We start from the raw sequence: 22,131 nt of genomic DNA, 5'->3' as shown, positions 1-22,131 counted from the left end.
GGGGCCCGGAGTCAATGTTGAAGACTCCCACAGCAACTCCCTTCTGACTGTATCCCACTGTGCGGCCACCTCTGGGTCTGTCCTGTCCCACCAGGGATGGTAATGGTAACCTGTTACATTTCTAACCTTTGCCAGTTCTGATGAAAGGTTAATTCTGATTCTCTCTCCACAGATGCTGCCAGACCTGCTGAGTATTTCCAGCAATGTTTTTATTTCAGATTTCCAGCATCTGCAGTATTTTGCTTTTATTATAATGGTAATGGTGGTATCTGGGAGATTGTCTGTAAGGTAAGGTTCAGTGAGTATGACTATGTCAGGCAGTTGCTTGACTCATCTGTGGTACAGCTCTCTCAATTTTGGCTCAAGCTCTCAGATGTTAGTTAGAAGGACTTTGCAGGATCGACAGGGCTGAGTATGCCATTGTCAATTCCAGTGCCGAGGTTGATGCTGGGTGGCCCATCCAGTTTCATTCCTTTTAGACTTTGTGATGAGAATATCTCGAACACTAAACGCAGAGGGTTCCCTGCCTTCCAGTGCGGACAAAGTGTGCTGCATGACATCAGCAATATCCTGCTGGGATATAGTCCAGTGCCATGTCTCCCTGGTGCCCTGTCTCTGTCATGCCATGTCTAATCCACTGATGCTGGGCATTGTCTCATAGTTAGCATGAATGAAAGTCAGGTGACAAAATTGCAAGTTGACCATATTCTTTCTCCAAGGCTGTCTAACCCTAACTGTATTCCTTTTTGGTTATTATTTCCTATATCAGATATAGTACATGTCACAGCATTATGAAATGATGCCTCTATGTTACTCAGTCTCTGGATCAGCAAGGCCAACGGCCCAGCGCATTAATGTTGCGGTACGTCACAATGTTGGCACAATAAAGATGGTTCACAACTCTTGCTACTGATCAGTACTCACCTCACCCCTTTGTAAATTGCTCTGTGATGTTATTCTACATGAGAAATGTTTTATAGATGTAAACTGTTGATCTCATATTTCCGTGTAAAGCTCAGTTCTCCTTGCAGCTAATGTCTGAATGCTTTTCATCTGGTATCACAATATGGTGAGTCGACCTCCCACCGCCCCCCCAAATCCCCAGTTTCGATTTATTCATTCATGGGTTGTGGGCTTCACTGGCAAGTCCAGCATTTATTGCCCATATCGAATTGCCCTTGAGAAGGTGGTGATGAGCTTCCGCCTTGAACAGCTGCAGTCCTTGTGGTGTAAATACACCCACAGTACTATAGGTAGGGAACACAACACAAGAACACAGAAAATTGGAGCAGGAGTAGGCCATATGGCCCATTGATCCTGTTCCACCATTCAATATGATCATGGCTGATCTTAAGCTTCAAATCCACTTTCCCACCAGCTCCCCATATCCCTAGATTCCCTGAGAGACCAAAAATCTGTCTTTTTTTTTATTCATTCAGGGGATGTGGGATTCGCTGGCTATGCCAGCATATATGTCTATCCCAGCCTTAAATGTATTCAGTGATGGAGCAACGAGGGAGTTCCAGGTTTTTGACCCAGCAACATTGAAGGAGTTCCAAGTCAGGATAGTGAGAGACTTGGAGGGGTGCTTGCAGGTGGCGGTCTTCCCATGCATCTGCTGCCCTTGTTCTTCTAGGTGATATTGGTCACAGGTTTGGAAGGTGCTGTCGAAGGAACCTTGGGTGAGTTGCTGCAGTGCGTCTTGTAGATGATGCACATTGCAGCCACTCTGCGCTGGTGGTGGAGAGATTGAATGTTTAAGGTGGTGGCTAGGATGGCAATTAAGCGGGTTGCTTTGTCCTGGATGGTGTCGAGCATCTTGAATGTTATTGGCGTTGCACTTGTCCAGGCAAGTGGAGAATATTTGATCACATTCCTGACTTGTGCCATGTAAATAGTGGACAGGCTTTGGGGAGTCAGGAGGTGAGTTACTCGCCTCAGAATTTCCAGCTTCTGGCTTGCACTTGTAGCCACAATATTTATGTGACCTAATTAAGTTTTTAGTCAATGGTAACCCGCAGGATATTGATGGTGGGGAAATTCAGCGATGATAATGCCGCTGATTGTCAAGGGGAGATGGTTAGATTCTCCCATGTTGGAGATCATCATTGCCTGGCACTTGTGTGGCACAAGCGTTATTTACCACTTATCAGCCCAAGCCTGAATGTTGTCCAGGTATTGCTGCATGAGGGCACGGACTGCTCAGTATCTGAGGAGTTGTGAATGGTACTGAACATTGTGTGATCATCAGTGAACATCCCCACTTATGTTGGAGGGAGGGTTATTGATGAAGCAGCTGAAGATGGTTTGGCCCAGGACACTACCCTGAGGCACTCTTGCAGCGATATCCTGGGCCTAAGATAATTGGCCTCTAACAACCACAACTATCTTCCTTTGTGCTACATATGACTCCTGCCAGTGGAGAGTTTTCCCCCTGATTCCCATTGACCTCAATTTTGCTGGGGCCCCTTGATGCCACACTTGGTCAAATGCTGCCTTAATATCAAGGGCAATCACTCTCATCTTACTTCTTGAATGTAACTCTTTTGTCCATGGTTAGTTCAAGGCTGTATTGAGGTCTGGAGCTGAGTGGTGGTGTCAGAACCCAAATTGAGCATTGATGAGCAAGTTATTGCTGGGTAAGTGCCACTTCATATCTGTCAACAACACCTTCCATCACTTTGCTGATGATTAAGAGTAGACTGATGGGACAGTTTGGCAGGATTGTATTTGTCCTGTTTTTTGAGAACAGGACATACCTGGGCAATGTTCCACGTTGTTGGGTAGATGCCTTTGCTGTAGCTCTACTGGAATAGTCTGACTAGGGCTGCAGCTCGTTGTGGAGTACAAGTCTGCAATACTACAGCCAGGGTGTTATCAGGGTCCAAATCCTTGGCTGTGTTCAGTACCTTCAGCTGTTTTTGGATATCATGTGTAATTAATTGAATTGTCTGGACACTGGCATCTGTGATGCTGTGGACCTTGGAAGGAGGCCCTTGTTATGTAATTAATGGGAAAATGATATTAATAGCATGGCAACATGGCACAAATAATGAGCACTATGACCTCCGATGGACAGTCAACCAGGAGATTCTAGAAATGCTGAATGAAACAAAACCTTGCATATTACATAAAGCAGTCAGAGTGATGGCAGCTTTTTTCTGCTGTTTGATAACAATTAGAATGCATAACTAACCCTTTTAATAATCTTCCTAATCTGTACTAAGAAGTGGGAGTGAAATAGATTTGAAATGCAGATGCTATAAAACTCTGAAGGACAGAACAAAAAAAAAAGCTGCAAAGGTTCATTTTTTTTAAAATTGATCATCCTGTTTTCCAGTGAATTTCAGCCAGATGCTTGGAATGTATTTTTAATTCTGCAACATCTTTAGAGTACTAGATAGGTATGGCATTAATTTTCAGTGCTACGTTCTTTATCCTTTCTGGTTACAGTGTTGGACTGTCACACTTATAACAGTAACATTCCAGGATGCTTCATTTAAGATGGATGTCTAGCTGAAATAAAGAAAAGATATATAGCTCCTTTCATGATGGGATAGTGTGAGAAAATGGCATTCAGGTAGAAGATCAGTCACGATCTGGTTGAATGGCGGAGCAGGCTCGAGGAGATGAATGGTCTATTCCTGCTGCTATTTCCTAGGTTCCTATATTAAACATGGTAGCCAATTTTCACACAAAACAAGGTCCCACGAACGGCAATGGGATAATGACCAAATAATCTTATTTAATGATGTTGGTTGGGGGGATAAATATTATCCAGCACACTGGAGAGAACTCCCCTCCTCTTTCTCGAAATAGTGCCTTGGATTACATATGTCCACCTGAGAGCTTTAATGTCTCATCTAAAACTTGATAACACTGTCCCAAATTGTGAACCATAAGCCTCCCATCATTAAATGACTGGAATTCACTGACAAGACTCCGCAGTAGAATTAAATAGGTAATAGAATTACCTACAATCTGACAATGGTCTTTGGTGGAGAAGCTAATCTCAGGAAGAGCATGTGGCTGATGTAATAGGTTAGTCAATTTTTCATAAAGAAATAATTATTGCATTTTCAAAGGGGGGAGAGTGCTCAGTCCGTCATGCCTTTATCTTTTTAACTGGAGCTACCTTCTTCGCCCATTTTCCTGCCCTTTCATGCATCCTGTTATGCTTTTCCTTTTCAAATACTTAATATTCTAACAGCCTTGCAATGAAAATAATACTTCTTGCCTCCCCTTGTTTACCAATTCACTGGTGAGTGTATATCTTTCTTCACTATTTACCTTCTTAAAAAAAACTTCCATAATTTTGATAATGTATGTCAGCTCTCCCCTTATCCTTCTGTGTTCCAATGAAAAAACATAATTTTTTTATGTTTTTTTTCATAACTGTAACCTGTCACTTCTGATATAATTCTGGAAAACTTTTGTTTTGCTCAAATATCTTTTGTGTTGTGCAGTACTCCAAACAGTAGTCTAACCAATGCCTGTGCAAGGCCAACATCATTTCCTTACTTTTCTACTTGGAGTCCTCAATCCCATTTGTCTTTTCCACCTGCAGTCCCACAATCAAAAATCTATATATTTATACCTCTTAAGATATTTTTGATCAAAGTATCACCTCTTTAGGGAATGTAGTGCTTCACATTTCTGTGCACTGAGCTTTAGCTGCCACTTACCTGTCCTCTATCATGTCATCCTGCAATCTCTTGCATTCTGGCCCAGAATTTACTGATGTAAAAATAATTGAACTATAAGTGGAAATGTTCTTCTGCTGTGCACAGTGTCATGTGTATGCAGCTGGCATATAGAAGTCCCCACCCTGCTTTCGGGCCCAGCAACAGGACCCCTGCCACCAGCACTAAATCCAGCCTATTGAGTTCCCAATTTAGCCAGGTGCTAATCTAGTGAGAGAGAATTGGGCCAGTTGTCTGTTCCAGCAGCGTTTTTCCCTGGGAGCTGAATCTAATCCTGAAATCCCATATTAATGTGATATTCCAGGTCTGATTTCTTTCTTCTGTGTCCCAGGGCACCTACGTGCTTCATTGGAAGAAGCTGATTCAAACATAATTGTTTTCTGGCAAAGATGTTTCATCTCTAGGTTGACATGACAGTGACTTGCCACTACTATTTCATTACATTCAAAGGTCAAGGATTAAAAGCGCTCATCAACTGGGAATGTTTTTTATTGCTTACATAATAAAGACAAGCACGAAGCTGTGACCATTTTATCTTATGTAGCTCCTTCAGGCAGAAGTTGAGTCACATTGAATTAAACAGTACCTTATATCTTCTTGCTACCTGAAAGCAGATATATTAATGTGAAATAATGGTGCTGTTCTCTTCCTTATCTTTGCTTGTAGCGATGCATTCTATTCCTCACTTTCACCTTTTTAATTATTTTGGAGTCATTACTGATGAGAAAATTATGTTTGGAAATCGAATGTGCTGGAAACACTCATCAAGTCTGGCAGTATCTGTGGAGAGGGAAGCAGAATTAATGTTTCAGGTTGATGACCAGACCAGTTCTGACCTGAAACGTTAACTCTGTTTCTCTCTCCACAGAACTGGTCTAGTCATCAAACTGAAACATTAAATCTGTTTCTCCCTCCACAAATGATGCCAGACCTGTTGAGTATTTCCAGCATTTTCTGTTGTTATTTCAGGTTTTCAGCATTCACAGTATCTTGCTTTTTTGCAAGTTAATTATGCTAGTGCTGTGGAACAGAAGAATTTTGATTTTTGATGCTTAGTATCGAGCATTCCCAGATCAGTTATTAGACTTATTAGCAACACAGTCTAACTCCCACTCCATTATTTCATCAAGGACTCAAGTATAATAAAGACATACAACCTGAGCTCAAAGTCACGCATCCAAGTACATCTGGCTTCTAGTTAGGTGGCACTGAGCAGTCCCAAAGCGACCAATGGTGAACATTTAGAGGTTAATAGCAAAACCAGTCCTAAAAACTAATAATCCTTAAACTAAAGAGAAAACCTATCTAATCTCACCAAGGGGAACATAAGGAGTGAAATTCAAAATTGAAGCATATTCCCCAGTCTACTTTTGAGTTAAATGCATGAAATTGAGTGGAACTACTACTGCTTTCACATGCGTTCAAGCCCTCGGAAGAAGGAATTTTCCTCCACACAAGATCAGGGGGCAGATTGTTCAACCTTGCCCGTCTAAGAGCGACGTCCAAAGTATGGAAAGTCCTCATCAGGGAACTCCTCTTTGCTGACGATGCTGCTTTAACATCTCACACTGAAGAGTGCCTGCAGAGTCTCATCGACAGGTTTGCAGCTGCCTGCAATGAATTTGGCCTAACCATCAGCCTCAAGAAAACGAACATCATGGGGCAGGACGTCAGAAATGCTCCATCCATCAATATTGGCGACCACGCTCTGGAAGTGATTCAAGAGTTCACCTACCTAGGCTCAACTATCACCAGTAACCTGTCTCTAGATGCAGAAATCAACAAGCGCATAGGAAAGGCTTCCGCTGCTATGTCCAGACTGGCCAAGAGAGTGTGGGAAAATGGCGCACTGACACGGAACACAAAAGTCCGAGTGTATGAAGCCTGTGTCCTCAGTACCTTGCTCTATGGCAGCGAGGCCTGGACAACGTATGTCAGCCAAGAGCGACGTCTCAATTCATTCCATCTTCGCTGCCTCCGGAGAATATTTGGCATCAGGTGGCAGGACCGTATCTCCAACACAGAAGTCCTCGAGGCGGCCAACATCCCCAGCTTATACACACTACTGAGTCAGCGGCGCTTGAGATGGCTTGGCCATGTGAGCCGCATGGAAGATGGCAGGATCCCCAAAGACACATTGTGTACAGCGAGCTCGCCACTGGTATCAGACCCATCGGCCGTCCATGTCTCCGCTTTAAAGACGTCTGCAAACGCGACATGAAATCCTGTGACATTGATCACAATTCGTGGGAGTCAGTTGCCAGCGTTCGCCAGAGCTGGCAGAAAGCCATAAAGGCGAGTCAAAGAGACTTAGCAGTTGGCAGGAAAAAAGACAGAGGTGCAAGGGAAGAGCCACTGTGTAACAGCCCCGACAATCAAATTTTTCTGCAGCACCTGTGAAAGAGCCTGTCACTCTAGAATTGGCCTTTATAGCCACTCCAGGCGCTGCTCCACACACCACTGACCACCTCCAGGCGCTTACCCATTGTCTTTCGAGATAAGGAGGCCAAAGAAGAAGTGGAATTATTGGATTAGAATGCATAACACATTTCAAATAGTGAAACTTAATGCTTCTGAGTTGTATAACTCCTGCAGCTAATCAGAATTGAAAATGACTACCCTCATTTAATACGGGATGGAAAAGATATATGATTGTTGAAATTTCTTAGGGCAAATGTCCTTGTAATTTTGCAGGTTAAGTTGGTATGTGGATTGTGCCTTAACTGAAAGAACCATGACTGTTGAACCTAAAGTCTGACTGATCTTCTGAAAACTGAATTTAATTTGTGTGAAAGTATTTTTTTAAATCTTGAGATTGACTTGCATTATATGTGGACTACTTTAGCAGTAGGAGAACACACTGCAGACCTAGCTAGATGCGACCTTCTGAGGTCGCATTGGTAGAATTGTACTCCGAACTGTAATCTCTTTTCAGTATTAGATCATGCAACATTATTAACTATATTATTTCAGCTCGTATCCCCACAGGGCTATGAGGAAAGAACAGAGGACTAATTGTACAGCTCTACCAAAGAGCCAGCACATGCATGATGGGTTGAATGGCCTCCTTTGGTGCTGTATCATTTTGTGATTTCACTGTTGGTTCAGGGATAGCAAATATTCAATGCAGAGTAAAGTTCCCTCAGCCTTCCCCACAGTGCACTCCCAGGCCAGAGGTAGCATTAATTAGGTGCAGAGTTAAGTTGTCTCATTGTTGCAACAAGATGCCTTAATCCAAAATTCAGAAACACTCCCCCTAGAGCACCAGCGTGACTTCTCTGTTTCCCAAAGCAACCAATGTTGCAACCACGTCGATTCAGACTGCCACTTGTGTGCTGATTTGGGCACAATTGTGTTATGTCCTTGCACCGATCTGAATGAGGTTCGAGATTGCATCAAGTTCATTTCACATAAGATCCACTGACAAAGAGGAATTGTTCATTTTGTCACTGGGATAAATGCAAATCCAGATTTGCAAGCTGAAAGTACATAGTAACCCACTGCATCTCCCTGCCTTCTAGCTTATCTAAAAAAAAATTGCCATGATTTGCATATTGTTACAGTGAAAACCTGAGTATTTTTTGATTTATTGCCACTTTTTAAGAAGTAAAATTTGTTGGTATGATGTTAGCTGCACACTAGGTGGTCTTCCCTCAAATCACCTCAAACTGTATAGCCCAGATTTTGCTGTAGATATAACAGTGAGGCTAACAGTGCTCACCGTTATTTAAGAGTAAATCGGACAGCAACCGCACATGCGCAGTTAAACGTGGAAATCCAGAAGTTGCTGGCTAAGTTGCTTTGCTCCTCCAGAAGCTATTTTGATATCTCTCGAAGAGACTCGGTATTGAAACACATGGAGTGGGGTGAAGTTGTTATACTTACCTCATAGATACCCACTAACGTCACCAGAAAAAGATAGGGCTTGTACATTCCGGTATAAGTGCCCTTTTAACCACATGATAAGTCTTAAGTACTGCAAAACAACCTCTCTGGTACTGAAAATTAACTCTTATAAGTGTGGGTCTCATTCTTTCAGACTTTAATAATATTGGTGATTTTAAATACATTTAAGTGAATTTCTTTTGCTGTCTCTTTTATCTCTCTGTATCCAGTCTTTCTTTCTTTCATGGGGCGGCACAGTGGCGCAGTGGTTAGCACCGTAGCCTCACATCTCCAGCGACCCGGGTTCAATTCCGGGTACTGCCTGTGTGGAGTTTGCAAGTTCTCCCTGTGTCTGCGTGGGTTTCCTCCGGCTGCTCCGGTTTCCTCCCACATGCCAAAGACTTGCAGGTTGATAGGTAAATTGGCCATTAGAAATTGCCCCTAGTATAGGTAGGTGGTAGGGAAATATATAGGGATAGGTGGGGATGTGATAGGAATATGGGATTAGTGTAGGATTAGTGTAAACGGGTGGTTGATGGTCGGCACAGACTCGGTGGGCCGAAGGGCCTGTTTCAGTGCTGTATCTCTAAACTAAACTAAACATCATTTTGTTTTCTGTACCTGATTTGACATCAAATTCCCTATTCTAACAGGCACTTCCTGGTACTGACTCTGCATGGCTTATTAACAAGTCTTCAATCTGATTGGTTAAGGAGATACACAGTTGTTTGCCCTGGTCACACATGTCCCCAATAGAGGCACACTGTACTGAAATGGCTCTCTATTTACAGTTAGTTCCAGTGCAAAATGGCTGATGCCATTCATTCACTGCTAAGAGAAAAATCCAGCCCTTATAGGGAGAGAAATAGAGTTAATGAGAAATAGAATTAGAGAAAGTAGAGTAATTTTAACCCCCCAAAACAGGCAGATTTGGGTCGATTGGGAGGTTGAAAAGCTAAAAATCTGAAGCAGGAACCCAGCCCGCCCACTTCCTGTTTTAACGGAGGTGTGACGAGGGGTCAGTGACCAATCTGCTCTCAGAAGGCTTGGTCATTAGAACCTTTTAAGAAAGCTGCGTGCCTCTATTTTAGCATTGTTTCTATTTTTAACACATGTTGGCTGGGTTTCTTTGGATTCAGAAAACCCACAGTTAAAAGGAGGCGAAAAGGCTGGATCCATCAGCTAAGTCCCTTTACAGCACTGGGCCAGAAGAGTCAGGAGTACTTCCTCTGCCTAACAACACCACCCACCACCCCACCCCCCCTCACTCACCAGAAATCAGACCCTCCACCACCAACCCCCCCACCCCCCACTAGCCTGGCTATTAGGCAGGAAACCTGGAGAAGAAATGTAAAAGGCTTCCTTGAGTTTTTAATTGCGGGACGTTCAGAAACCTTAACTTCCAGGTTTTTTGTCTATAACCTCCTCTGGTCTGCTCTGAGCCCACAGTCCAACAAACATTGGGGCCAATGGTTCAGGTCAGTGACCCACAGTCAGCAGTCTGAAATGTTAACTCTGTTTCTGTCTCCCTGTGCATCCTGACCACCTAAGCATTTCCAGTATTTTCCATTTTTTATTTCAGATTGCCAGCATCCGCAGTTTTTTCTGTTTGTCTATCTTATAGATATCCAAGTTCTTTTTGGGCCTCCTACATCAGAATGGATCATCATAGGATGTAATAGAATTAATGGAAACCCCAGTGAAGAAAGTAGTTCCTATTGTATTTCACCACATCTGGAGGCTTACTACAAGACACGAATAAATTCTAAAGTTTATATTATCAAGTAGGATTAGAGTGTCAGTTTAGATTATAGCCTCTGATAGGACATGTAAAGCAATTGGTGGTTATCTTGATTATTTGATCTGGCTTTGTTTCACATCTCATTGAAGTAGATTATTATATCTGACCTAGTATTAATCTACTTTTGAGCTGCTGATTGAAAGAATGTACTGCACCAGTCAGGTACTACCTGTTCTTGCATATTTTGCTGGATGTTTAAACTTTTATCCTGACAAACTGCAGGATTAGAGTAATTACAGAACATTTCAATGTGTGCTCTGAATAAATCAAACATTTTCTGGGCCTCCTTGTCTTGTAACTACCATAACTACAACAATCATCTTTAGGATGAACTTCAGATGACTTCTAAAATGGGCAACTTGGTTCTTTAAGGGAGTTTTGGGACAGACTTACCGGGGTAGGATGTAACTTTCACCGCTGGGCTCGCAGATCAACACCATTACACGCCCCATCTGATTCCCACATTCTATTGAAATCAGAGAAAGGATAATGGGGTGGGTACATCAAAGGTACATTACTGACCACCCCACCCCCCGCCCTGCCCCACCAGTTTCTCAAACATCCTGTCGTAAAAACTGACCCACCATATTGGTTGCTGGAAAGTTTTGAACCACTGTGTGCTTTTCACGCACCATTTTATTTTGTTTTTCCTGACTGGATTGGTGGTACTGAGTTGTCATGTCAGCAAAGAAATTATTCTGCACTCGTGTCCCAACCATTTTACCAGATAGTGGTGCCCCTTTATACACAACATGGTGTTTAAGATTGTCAGTACTTTTTTTAATGTGCTTTTATACGTTTATTTCTTAATTCTTGTCAAAGATTTGCTGTGTGGAGTTACTGAACTCTAGTGACATAAGGAAAATTAATGGACACAAAGTTGAAATGAGGAGTTCACTGTAGCGTTTCAAGCTAATGATTGTACTTACTGCTGATAGTATCACTTCCTCATGTTGCCATATCAGTAACTCTTAACATTTCCCAGTGACATCAGCTGCATACAGTGTTTAAATAAAATCTATAATATTAAAATCATAAACTGAAGAGTCCCCAATTGGCTCAGTGAGTTAGTGCCTTAGTTAATGTATGTGAGGAAGGTTCAGCTTTAGTCTTTGCTGTACAAAGTTAGGAACATAGGAGCAGGAGTAGGCCCTTCAGCCCATCGAGCCTGCCCTGCCATTCAATACGATCATGGCTGATCATCCAATTCAATGCCTTTTTTCCACACTATGTAATCAAGTGCCATAATAGTGTACTGTGGTCCCAGGTAGGGGGGAAAGTCAGTTCGTCCCAGTCCCTTTTGCTGGGAGCATACCTTAGCTGCACGTTGGGTTAGAATAGGGTCAGATTTAACAGTGAGAATTCCCATGGCTGAATTCGCATGCAGACACTCACTGTGGAGGCTGACCAATTAGAATGGTTATGTATTTAAGATGGCAAAGGGCTGGCAGTTCTCGAGGAACTATAGCCGAACATGGACTTGATTTTAACTTGGGGCAGTTTTGAGACACTGGGAGCCTGAAACAAAGTGCGAGGCCAGGTCAACTTTGTCCATCCAGCCTCATTTTAATATTGCAAATCCGTCTCTTGCCCAAAGCTGGTGAGATCATCAAGACTGGCTGGCGGACAGGAGAGGGGAATTGGGTCAGGAGCCTGACGGTGCCGGGGACCCCAGGGTACAATCCCCGGCATAAAGTAAATGCCCAAGGGGTAGGGTTGCAGATCTGTAGCTGGTCAAGAGAGTGAGAGATAAGACTGAGCAGCATAGAAACAGCCATTCAGCACAGCAGGTCATGCTGGTGTTTATGCACCAAACGAACCTCCTTCCACCTACTTTATCTAACCCTAATGCATATTCTTCTGTTCCTTTCTCCCTCATGTATTTATCTAGCTTTGCCTTAAATGCATCTATCCTATTCGCCTCAAACCTGTGATAGCAAGTTTCACATTCTCACCAGTCTCTGGGTAAAGAGGGAAAATTAAGTTGAAATAAGGTGATATTTATTATAGATGTTATTCTATTCATTCACTTCTTGTTTTTAAATAAAGCACTTGGTGACTTGTACATGGCCTTATCCCACTAAAGTGTTAACCAGTCCACCTTTCGGAACATAGGAGAGGAGCCATAGTACACGAGGGCTTGTACTGGAGCAAAGAGATGCAACAGGTTGTAAAAGAGATATAGACAGGTTAAGTGAGTGGGCAACAAGATGGCAGATGGAGTATAAAGTAGGGAAGTGTGAAGTTATGCACTGTGGTCATAAGAATAGAAAAGCAGAATATTTTTGAAAAGGTGTGAAACTTATAAGTGTCGATGTTCAAAGAGACATGGGTGTGCTTGTACAAGGAACGCAGCAAATTAACATGCAGGTACAGCAAGCAATTAGGAAGGCAAATGGCATGTTGGCCTTCATTGCAAGGTAATTGGAGTACAGAAATAAGGATGTATTGCTACAATTATACAAGGCTTTGGTGAGATCACATTTGGAATACTGGGCTGAATTTTAATAGATCGGCAGCGAGTTTCTAAGATGGCAGCCCGCACGTGCGGCTTTCACTCCGCGGATCTGCCGCGATATTAACCACAGCTGCTCATTTACATGGACAGGGCAGACTGCCCCACCTCTTCCCCACCCCCCCCCCCATATGACGCGGAGGGGGCGGGCGCTCTGTCCCCAGCAACGGCGTCTGGCACCACTGTGCAGGCGCCATTTTTAAAGGGCTTCAAGCCCTTCCATTGCAGTTGAATTTTTAAAGAGACTGTGACAATTAAAAATAATTAGTGAGGTCTTTCCAGCCCCTCTGCCACCCCACAATAGCCTTCCATATTATTCCTGCCCCCTCCCCCCACAAAATACTTACCTTGAGTATCTGACCTTCCTCCCTGCCAACGTTCAGAAACTTTTACCTTTATCCCTTTCCATCATCCCCTCAACCAATCAGGTAAGTTTGTGTCCCTCTTCTGCCCCCCCCCTCCCCCCACATACTGAAATACTTACCTCCTCTCCCCTCCCCACCAGTGTCCTGCATCGGATCTCCAGTCGGAGATTGGACAGCTTGGGAGTGCCGGCCACCGGCTGTAATATGGGAGCGGGACAGCCGGCCCGACGAGGTAAGTAATTATTCCTTTATTTTAATAAATTAACATTGTGCAATGATGATGCCAGCGGCGGGAGGCTGCCACGAGGCCTTGCCGCCACCGGTATTATGGGGCGGAGCCTTCCTGGCGTTGAGGCCCCTAGTGGGCCTCTTCCGGAGGCATTTTCCGACCCCCCGACACGGGAGGCTCGTAAAATCCAACCCACTGTGTGCAGTTTTGCTCTTCACATTTAAGAAGGAATATACTTGCATTGGAGGCAGTGCATCTTGGGATGAGGAGGTTGTGCTATGATGAGAGGCTATGTAAATTGGGCCTGTATTCTCTGGAGTTTAGAAGAATGAGAGGTGATCTCATTGAAACATATAAGATTCTAAAGGGGCTGGATAGGGTAGACACTGAGATTATTTCCACTGGTCGGGGGAATCTAAAACACGAGGACACTGTCGCAACATAAGGGGCCGATCATTTAGAACTGACATGAAGAGAAATTCCTTCACTCAAAAGGTTGTGAATCTTTGGAATTCTCTACCCCAGAGGGTTGTGGATTCTCCATCATTGTATACATTTAAGGTTCGGATAGACAGATTTTTGGTCTCTCAGGGAATCAAAGGATATGGCGACCAGGCGGGAAAGTGGAATTGAATCCGAAGATCAGCCATGTTCTTTATGAAGGCGGAGCAGGCTCTATAAGCCTTATGGTCTATTCCTGCTTCTATTTCTTGTGTTCTTGTGATTTTGCACGTTAATTTGGGGAATTAAATTTTTTTTTATCTCCATATGATTTAATTTTTGTTTTAACTTAATGGGCTCTTATCCCTAAAGATACTTCAGGCCATGGCTTTATAAAGAAAATGATCATTTATTATTAATACACTAGAAAATTTTCGTTAAAATTTAAATAACATCTTGAGTTTATGCAAGAATTAGAATTGTCTTAACAATAATACAAGACCACCTTCTGAATTCCCAAAATGCATAACCTTTTGGAAATCAATTGTCTCCCTCAGACGAACCCCATAATGCAAGTTATAAACTCATAGTTGGTTCAACCTTGTCAGGAAGATTCCGAATACTTGGATGTCTCTTGTAGCCAGATCAGCTGTTTCACAGGCAATCTGTAATCCTGTATAGGCACGAAGTCGTGAGGTAGTGATCAGTCAAGAAGGTACCTGGTGAGGTAGCGATCAGTCAGAAGGGTACCTGGTGAAGTGGCGCTACCAGGACGTGAAAGGCACGGTTGGAGCAGTCATGGTGGAACTGTGTCTTCAAATGTTGAATTCTGCCTAACTTTTAAAAGTGCTTTTAACATTGAACCACTCCTCTGTGGTGATGGCTTAAAAAGATAAGTTCCTATAAATACATCCCACAATTGATTGGCACGTCACTTGTTTACTGTCAGTTTACACAATGTAAACGTGCCTGGGCTCATTCTTGTTCCTATGATGATCTATACTCTGCTTTGTGGTCAGTGTAACCAAGTTAAGTCAGCTTTTCAAACCTTTTAAGAGTCCATTCCCTTCAGATATGCTGGAGTCAATTTAGCTGTGGGCTTTTGTTTATCATAAATTTTCACTACAGCAGCATGCCTGAGATCAAGTATCAGAAAGGGAACAGTGATCATAGTATCTTAAGATTTAGTTTAGCTATGGAAAAGGACAAGGAGAAATCCAGAGTAAAACTACTTAATAGGAGGAGGGCCAATTTCAGTGGGGTGAGAAAGGATTTGGCCCAGGTAAATTGGAATCAAAGATTGACAGGCAAAATTTTAAAGGAACAGTGGACTGCTTTTAAAGAGGAGATGGTTCAGGTACAGTCGAGGTACCTTCCCAAGAGGGGGGAAATTAGGACAAACAAAGCCAGAGCTCCCTGGATGATGAAAGAGATAGCAGGTAAGATGAAGCAGAAAAAGAGTGCGTATGACAGATGTCAGGTTGATAATGCCAGTGACAACCAGGTTGAATATAGAATCTTCAGATGGGAAGTGAAAAAACAAATAAGAGAAGCAAAGAATTTGGGTAGAGACTGGCAGCTAACATAAAAGGGAATCCAAATGTCTTCTATAGGCATATAAATAGTAACAGGGTAGTAAGAGGAGGGGAATGGCCAATTAGGGACCAAAAAGAAGATTTACGCATAGAGGTAGAGGGCATGGCTGAGGTACTTTGCATCTGTCTTTACCAAGGAAGAAGATGCTGCCCAAGTCATAGTGAAAGAGGAGGTAGTTGAGATATGGATGGGCTAAAAATTGATAAAGAGAAAGCATTAGAAAGATTGGCTGAACTTAAAGTTGATACGTCACCTGGGCTGGTTGGATGCATTTGAAGATACTGAGCGAATTAAGGGTGGAAATTGCAGAGCCACTGGCCACAATCTTTTTTAATCCTCTATAGGTGAAGGCGTGGTGGCCGAAGACTAGAGAATTGCAAATGTTACACCTTTGTTCTAGAAAGGGTGTAAGGATAAACCCAGCAACTGCAGGCCAGTCAGTTTAACTTCAGTCAGGGCAAAGCTTTTCAAAATGATAATCCAGGACAAAATTAATAGTCGCTTAGGCAAGTATAGATTAAATAAGGAAAGCCAGCACAGATTTGTTAAGGGCAAATCGTGTTTAGCTAACTCTATTAAGTGTCTTGATGAGGCAACAGTGAGGTGATGAGGGTTGGAATGGGTGGGTTGCCTTATGAGGAAAGGTTGGACAGGCTAGGCTTGTATCCACAGGAGTTTAGAAGAGTAAGAGGTGACTTGATTGAAACACATAAAGTCCTGAGAGGTCTTGACAGGGTGGATGTGGAAAGGATGTTTCCTCTTGTGGGAGAATCTAGAACTAGGGGTCATTGTTTAAAAATAAGGGGTGCCCATTTAAGACTGAGATGAGGAGAATTTTTTTCTCTAAGGGTCGTGAGTCTTTTTCTTCAAAAGGCAGTAGAAGCAGAGTCTTTGAATATTTTTAAGGTAAACGTAGATAGATTCTTGATAAGCAAAGGGGTGAAAGGTTATCGGGGGTAGGCGGGAATGTGGGGTTGAATTTACAATCAGATCAGCCATGATCTTGTTGAATGGTGGAGCAGGCTCGAGGGGCTGTGTGGCCTACTCTTGCTCCTAATTCGTAATGAGGTTGATATGGTGTACATAGACTTCCAAAAGGTGTTTGATAAAGTGACGCATAGCAGGCTTGTCAGAAAAGTTGAAACCCATGGAATAAAAGGGACAGTGGCAGCATGGATACGAAGTTAGTTGTCTGAGTGACAGGAAACAGAGAGTACTGGTTGTTTTTCTGACTGGAGGAAGGTATACAGTGGAGCTCGCCAGGAGTCGGTACTAGGACCACTGCTTTTCTTGATATATATTAATGACCTAGACTTGGACATACGAGCGCAATTTCAAAATTTGCTAATGACACAAATCTTGAAAGTATTGTGAATTCTGAGGAGGATGGTGATAGACTTCAAGAGGACAGAGATGGGCTGATGGAATGGGCGGACATGTGAGAGATGAAATTTAATGCAGAGAACTATGAAGTGATCCATTTTGATTGGAAGAATGAGGAAAGGCAACATAAAATAAAGGAGACAGTTCTAAAGGGGATGCAGGAGCAGAGGAACTTTGGGGTATATGTGCACAAAGCATTGAAGGTGGCAGGACAGGTTGAGAAAGTGGTTAAAAGGGGATCCTGGGCTTTATAGATATAGGCTGTGACGGGCGGATGGTAACAGGTATGGGTGGTTCCCACTGCTTTCCTCCCAACTGACCACAATCATATTTAGTTAAAAATGAAGCGTTGCCTCTGACTGTCTTTAGGGTCAAATAAACAGACAAATGACAGGTTTTCTGGTAGGTTTAAAAAAAAACTTTTTAAACAAATCCCAAAATAATCGCAAACTCACTCACACACACATTCACTCACACATACAAACTCAAGAATAGATAGATAGAGAGAAGGGTAAGAGGTAGTTTAAAGTCCCAAGTGAGGTAAGTCTTTGTGGTTTACAGAAGATTATTGAGCATTCTCGGGAGGAAAAGTCTTTTTTTTAAAGTTGCAGGCCTAATTATTTGCTGTCTTGCACTTGCAGAGGTATGATAGAACTCTTGGTCGTAATACAGCCCAAAGCTGGTGTTGTCTAGTTTGTTACCTTCACAGATGGTTAATCTGAAAGTCACTTTTTGATGTCTCTGCTGTCCTCAGTACCTTGCTCTATGGCAGCGAGGCCTTGACAACGTATGCCAGCCAAGAGCGACGTCTCAATTCATTCCATCTTCGCTGCCTCCGGAGAATACTTGGCATCAGGTGGCAGGATCGTATCTCCAACACAGAAGTCCTCGAGGCGGCCAACATCCCCAGCTTGTACACACTACTGAGTCAGCGGCGCTTGAGATGGCTTGGCCATGTGAGCCGCATGGAAGATGGCAGGATCCCCAAAGACACATTGTACAGCGAGCTCGTCACTGGTATCAGACCCACCAGCCGTCCACGTCTCCGCTTTAAAGACGTATGCAAACGCGACATGAAATCCTGTGACATTGATCACAAGTTGTGGGAGTCAGTTGCCAGCATTCGCCAGAGCTGGCGGGCAGCCATAAAGACAGGGCTAAAATGTGGCAAGTCGAAGAGACTTAGCAGTTGGCAGGAAAAAAGACAGAGGTGCAAGGGGAGAGCCAACTGTGCAACAGCCCCGACAAACAGATTTCTCTGCAGCACCTGTGGAAGAGCCTGTCACTCTAGAATTGGCCTTTATAGCCACTCCAGGCGCTGCTTCACAAACCACTGACCACCTCCAGGCGCGTATCCATTGTCTCTCGAGATAAGGAGGCCCAAAAGGTGGGTGTTCTTGGTCAGCGGGGTTCTTCTCTTTCCTGCTGAATCCTTCTCACAGGCTTTCTGTGATGTTGGCTTGATCTCTGCTCTCACTCTCTCTCTCCAGAGAACTTCCTTTATAAGGTAAAAATCCCATTCGTTTCTGTTGGGAGACACTTGGCCCTCTCCCCTGTTGTGCCACACATTGGACCAAGATATGATAACTATGGCTATCGTTTGATATTTGAATGGAAATCATTCTGTTATGATGTTGCTGCTTCACACCTTATTCATCTTGGTTTGGCTATGAGCCAGACTGTCTCCAGCATCCTCTGTTAATCCATTCATGTTGATCAGAGCCATTAATATGCAATAGCTCCTTTCAATTTCAAAGGGGTTCTCCCCAGAGCTATTTCAGACAAGGTTAATGAGCAGATGGGTTTGTGGATTTCCTGTGCAGGAGGGGGTCACATGGCCGCTGCTCCATTTTGACTGTGTATAAGTGTCCATGTTCTTGTGATTTTGTTAAGTAGTTGACTTTTTAAATATATATTTCTTCCATTTCATTGTTTATTCATTCCGGCTCCTTCCATGCATGACAAGGCATTGATTACAAAAGCAAGAAATTTATTATGAACCTGAACTGGTGTATTGTGTGCAATTCTGGGCACCACACTTTAAAGGATATGAAGATTTTGGAGAGGGTGTAGAAAAATTTGCGAGAATGGTTCCAAGGATGAGAGACTTAAGTTATGTGGATAGATTGGAGAAGCTGGGGTTGTTCTCCTTAGAGAAGAGATGGTTGAGAAGAAATTTGATAGAGCTGTTGAAAATTATGAGCCTGAACAGAGTAGATAGAAAGAAACTGATCCCTTTGGCAGAAGGGTCAAGAACCGGAGGACATTGATGTAAGGTGAATGGTAAAAGCACCGACTACAACATGAAGAAAAAATAAATTCCACAGTGAGTGGTTAGAAACTGGAATTCACTGCCTGGGAGTGTGGTGGAGGCAGATTCAATTGTGGCCTTCCAAAGGTAATTGGATAAGCACCTGAAGAGAAATATTTGCAGGTCTACGAGGAAAGGGCAGGGGAGTGAGGCTAGCTGAGTTGCTAGTGCAGAGAGCTAGCATGGACAAAATAGGCTGAATGGCTTCCATCTGTGGTGTAACCATTCTTTGATTCTGTTACCATTTCCAGTTCATAGAACAAGGGTTTTCATTGTTATAATGCCTGGGCCATATGATCATATGACCAAATATTAATCAGTAAAGTGAACTCCAGATGGTAAGGGACATGGGGTCTGCTAATAGGAGAGTCTGATGATACTGAACCTGAAAGAATATCTAGGACAACAACAACAACGTGCATTTATATAGCACCTTTAATGTAATAAAATATCCCAAGTGTTGGCCTGAAACAGAGGCATTAACTGGTTTTTATGTTCATTTCTAATTTTAGGCTTTAAGATCTATTTCACTGTGTTGCTATTGTCACATTGTGCACACACTGCTGCTGTGTTTAGAAGTTTGTCTGTAAACAGTGTAAGAATAGTTCTCCCATAAGTATCTCTGAAACTATGTGTCATTATTGTAACTTGGATATTCCATTTCCTTTCTTTCCCTCAAGATTAAAGTAACATCAGCCTATTACTCGACCAGCAGAAGTTCTGACAGCAAAAAGGTAAGACACTTCTTTCATCGCTTATCAGTTTGACTTTCAGAAAAAAAAAATGCTTTGAATTAAATGAAGAATCAAAGTAGCAATTCCTCAGGAGAAGAAAAATGAACATTGAGATGTTTACTAAACATTGGTAGAATCATAAAATGATTACAGCACTGGAAGGAGGCCATTCGGCCCATCGAGCCCTTTATATGATTCCTTTGCCTCACTTCGAATCAGTTGTAATCTGGGTTTTAAAAAAAAAGGAAATCAGTTCCAAGAAGTGATGCAGTGAATAATATCTGCATTTTATCATGATACAGTGATTCATTCTTACTGGCAATTTCATTTTTAAAGGCAATCTAGCATTTTTAAATTCTTTCTTTTGTATATTAAGTGTGCCAAAATGAAATGCCATCAGAGGATGTAAATAGCATAGGTGTCTCATGAATTTGGATCTGGAACACATGAGAAAAATACATGGGTGGCAACAGGGTCACAGGTTTCTCAAAACCTTAAACCATACTGTAACAAGTCTGGTCCAGCAAATAATGGTCAACTCTGCATTTTGATTTTTGCTTACTCGGATGGGATTTCCAGCAGGCACACAGTCTAGGAAATGGTTTCACAGTTATCTTGAGGTTCACTGCTTGCTGGCCTTTCAAATGTACTTTTGATGGCTACAGAGTATTGCAGTACAGCTGCAGAGCTTTTCTGTTCCTTGGATAAGCATGAAGGTTTGGTCCATTGGTAGAAACTCTGATACTCAGCCAAGCATAATCATCTTATGTTGAGGCTGAAATAGCTACTAATCTAGCCCACTACTCTTCAAGGTATTGTACTGGATCCAGTCTAGGAAATAAGAAACACAAAAAAACTGCAAACACTGGAAATTGGAGCAAAAGCAGAAAATGCTGGTAACGCACAGCAGATCAGGCAGCATTAGTGAAAAGGAGAGAGAGCTTAATGCTTCAGTCCTGGCTCAAAAAGGTGCCGTGCCTCTTCACTCCATGGATACTGTGTTTCCAGCATTTTCTGTTTTTGTTTGATTTTACACTACAATCTGCCACAGAATCACAGAATTGTTACAGCGCAGAAGGAAGCCATTTGGCCCATTATGTCCACACTGGCTCTCCGAAAGAGCAACTCCCTCAGTTCCATTCCCCTGCCTTCTCCCTGTAATCCTGCACATTCTTCCTTTCCATATAACTGTCTAATTCCCTTTTGAATGCTTCAATTGAACCTGGCCTCACCACGTTCTCAGGCAGCACATTCCAGACCTTAACCACTCACTGCATGAAAAAGATTCTCCTTATGTCACTTTTGCTTCCCTTACCAAATACTTTAAATCTGTGTCCTCGTGTTCTCGATCCTTTCACGAGTGGGAACAGTTTCTCTCTATCTACTCTCTCCAGACCCCTCATGATTTTGAATACCTCTAACAAATCACCTCTCAGCCTTCTCTTCTCCAAGGAAAACAGTCCTAACTTCTCCAATCTATCTTCATAACTGAAATTCCTCACCCTGGAACCATTCTCGTGAATCTTTTCTGTACTCTCTCCAATGCCCTCACGTCTTTCCTCAAGTGCGGCGTCCAGAATTGGACACAGCACTCCAGCTCAGGCCGAACTAGTGTCTTATACAAGTTCAACATAACTTCCTTGCTCTTGTACTCTATGCCCCTATTAATAAACTCCAGGATACTGTATGCTTTATTAACCGCTCTCTCAACCTGCCCTGCTACCTTCAATGACTTATGCACATGTACACTGAGGTCCCTCTGCTCCTGCACCCATTTTAGAATTGTACCCTTTATTCTATATTGTCTCTCCGTGTTCTTCCTACCAAAATGAATCACTTCACATTTCCCTGCATTGAACTTCATCTGCCACCTGTCTGCCCATTCCACCAACTTGTCTACGCCCTTTTGAAGTTCTACACATGGCTAAAGAGTTCCATTGCTGCAGGGAATCAGCTTTTGAAGAACAATAAAGGTACTGGCTATGACAAATATACCTGAGTTTTCATACAAAATCTTCGACAGAGAACAAATAACAGTACAGCACAGGAACAGGCCATTCGGCCCTCCGAGCCTGTACCGATCTTGATGCCTGCCTAAACTAAAACCTTCTGCACTTCCGGGGACCGTATCCCTCTATTCCCATCCTATTCATGTATTTGTCAAGATG

At 42.8% G+C, this 22,131-nt stretch overlaps 1 protein-coding gene across 2 annotated transcripts in view; it reads left to right on the top strand.

The window, feature by feature from the left end:
• Positions 1-22,131, top strand: part of vps8 (VPS8 subunit of CORVET complex) — a 715,536-nt gene that overhangs the window by 560,006 nt on the left and 133,399 nt on the right. For both annotated transcript variants that reach the window (XM_068035875.1, XM_068035876.1), the window contains one exon: positions 19,910-19,963. In XM_068035875.1, the coding sequence (XP_067891976.1) occupies positions 19,910-19,963 (54 nt within the window). The remainder of the gene's footprint in view (positions 1-19,909; positions 19,964-22,131) is intronic.

This window comes from Heterodontus francisci, chromosome 7 (assembly GCF_036365525.1).
Source record: "Heterodontus francisci isolate sHetFra1 chromosome 7, sHetFra1.hap1, whole genome shotgun sequence".
In the NCBI taxonomy this organism is placed as follows: domain Eukaryota; kingdom Metazoa; phylum Chordata; class Chondrichthyes; order Heterodontiformes; family Heterodontidae; genus Heterodontus; species Heterodontus francisci.
This window is presented reverse-complemented; position numbering and strand designations above follow the sequence as displayed.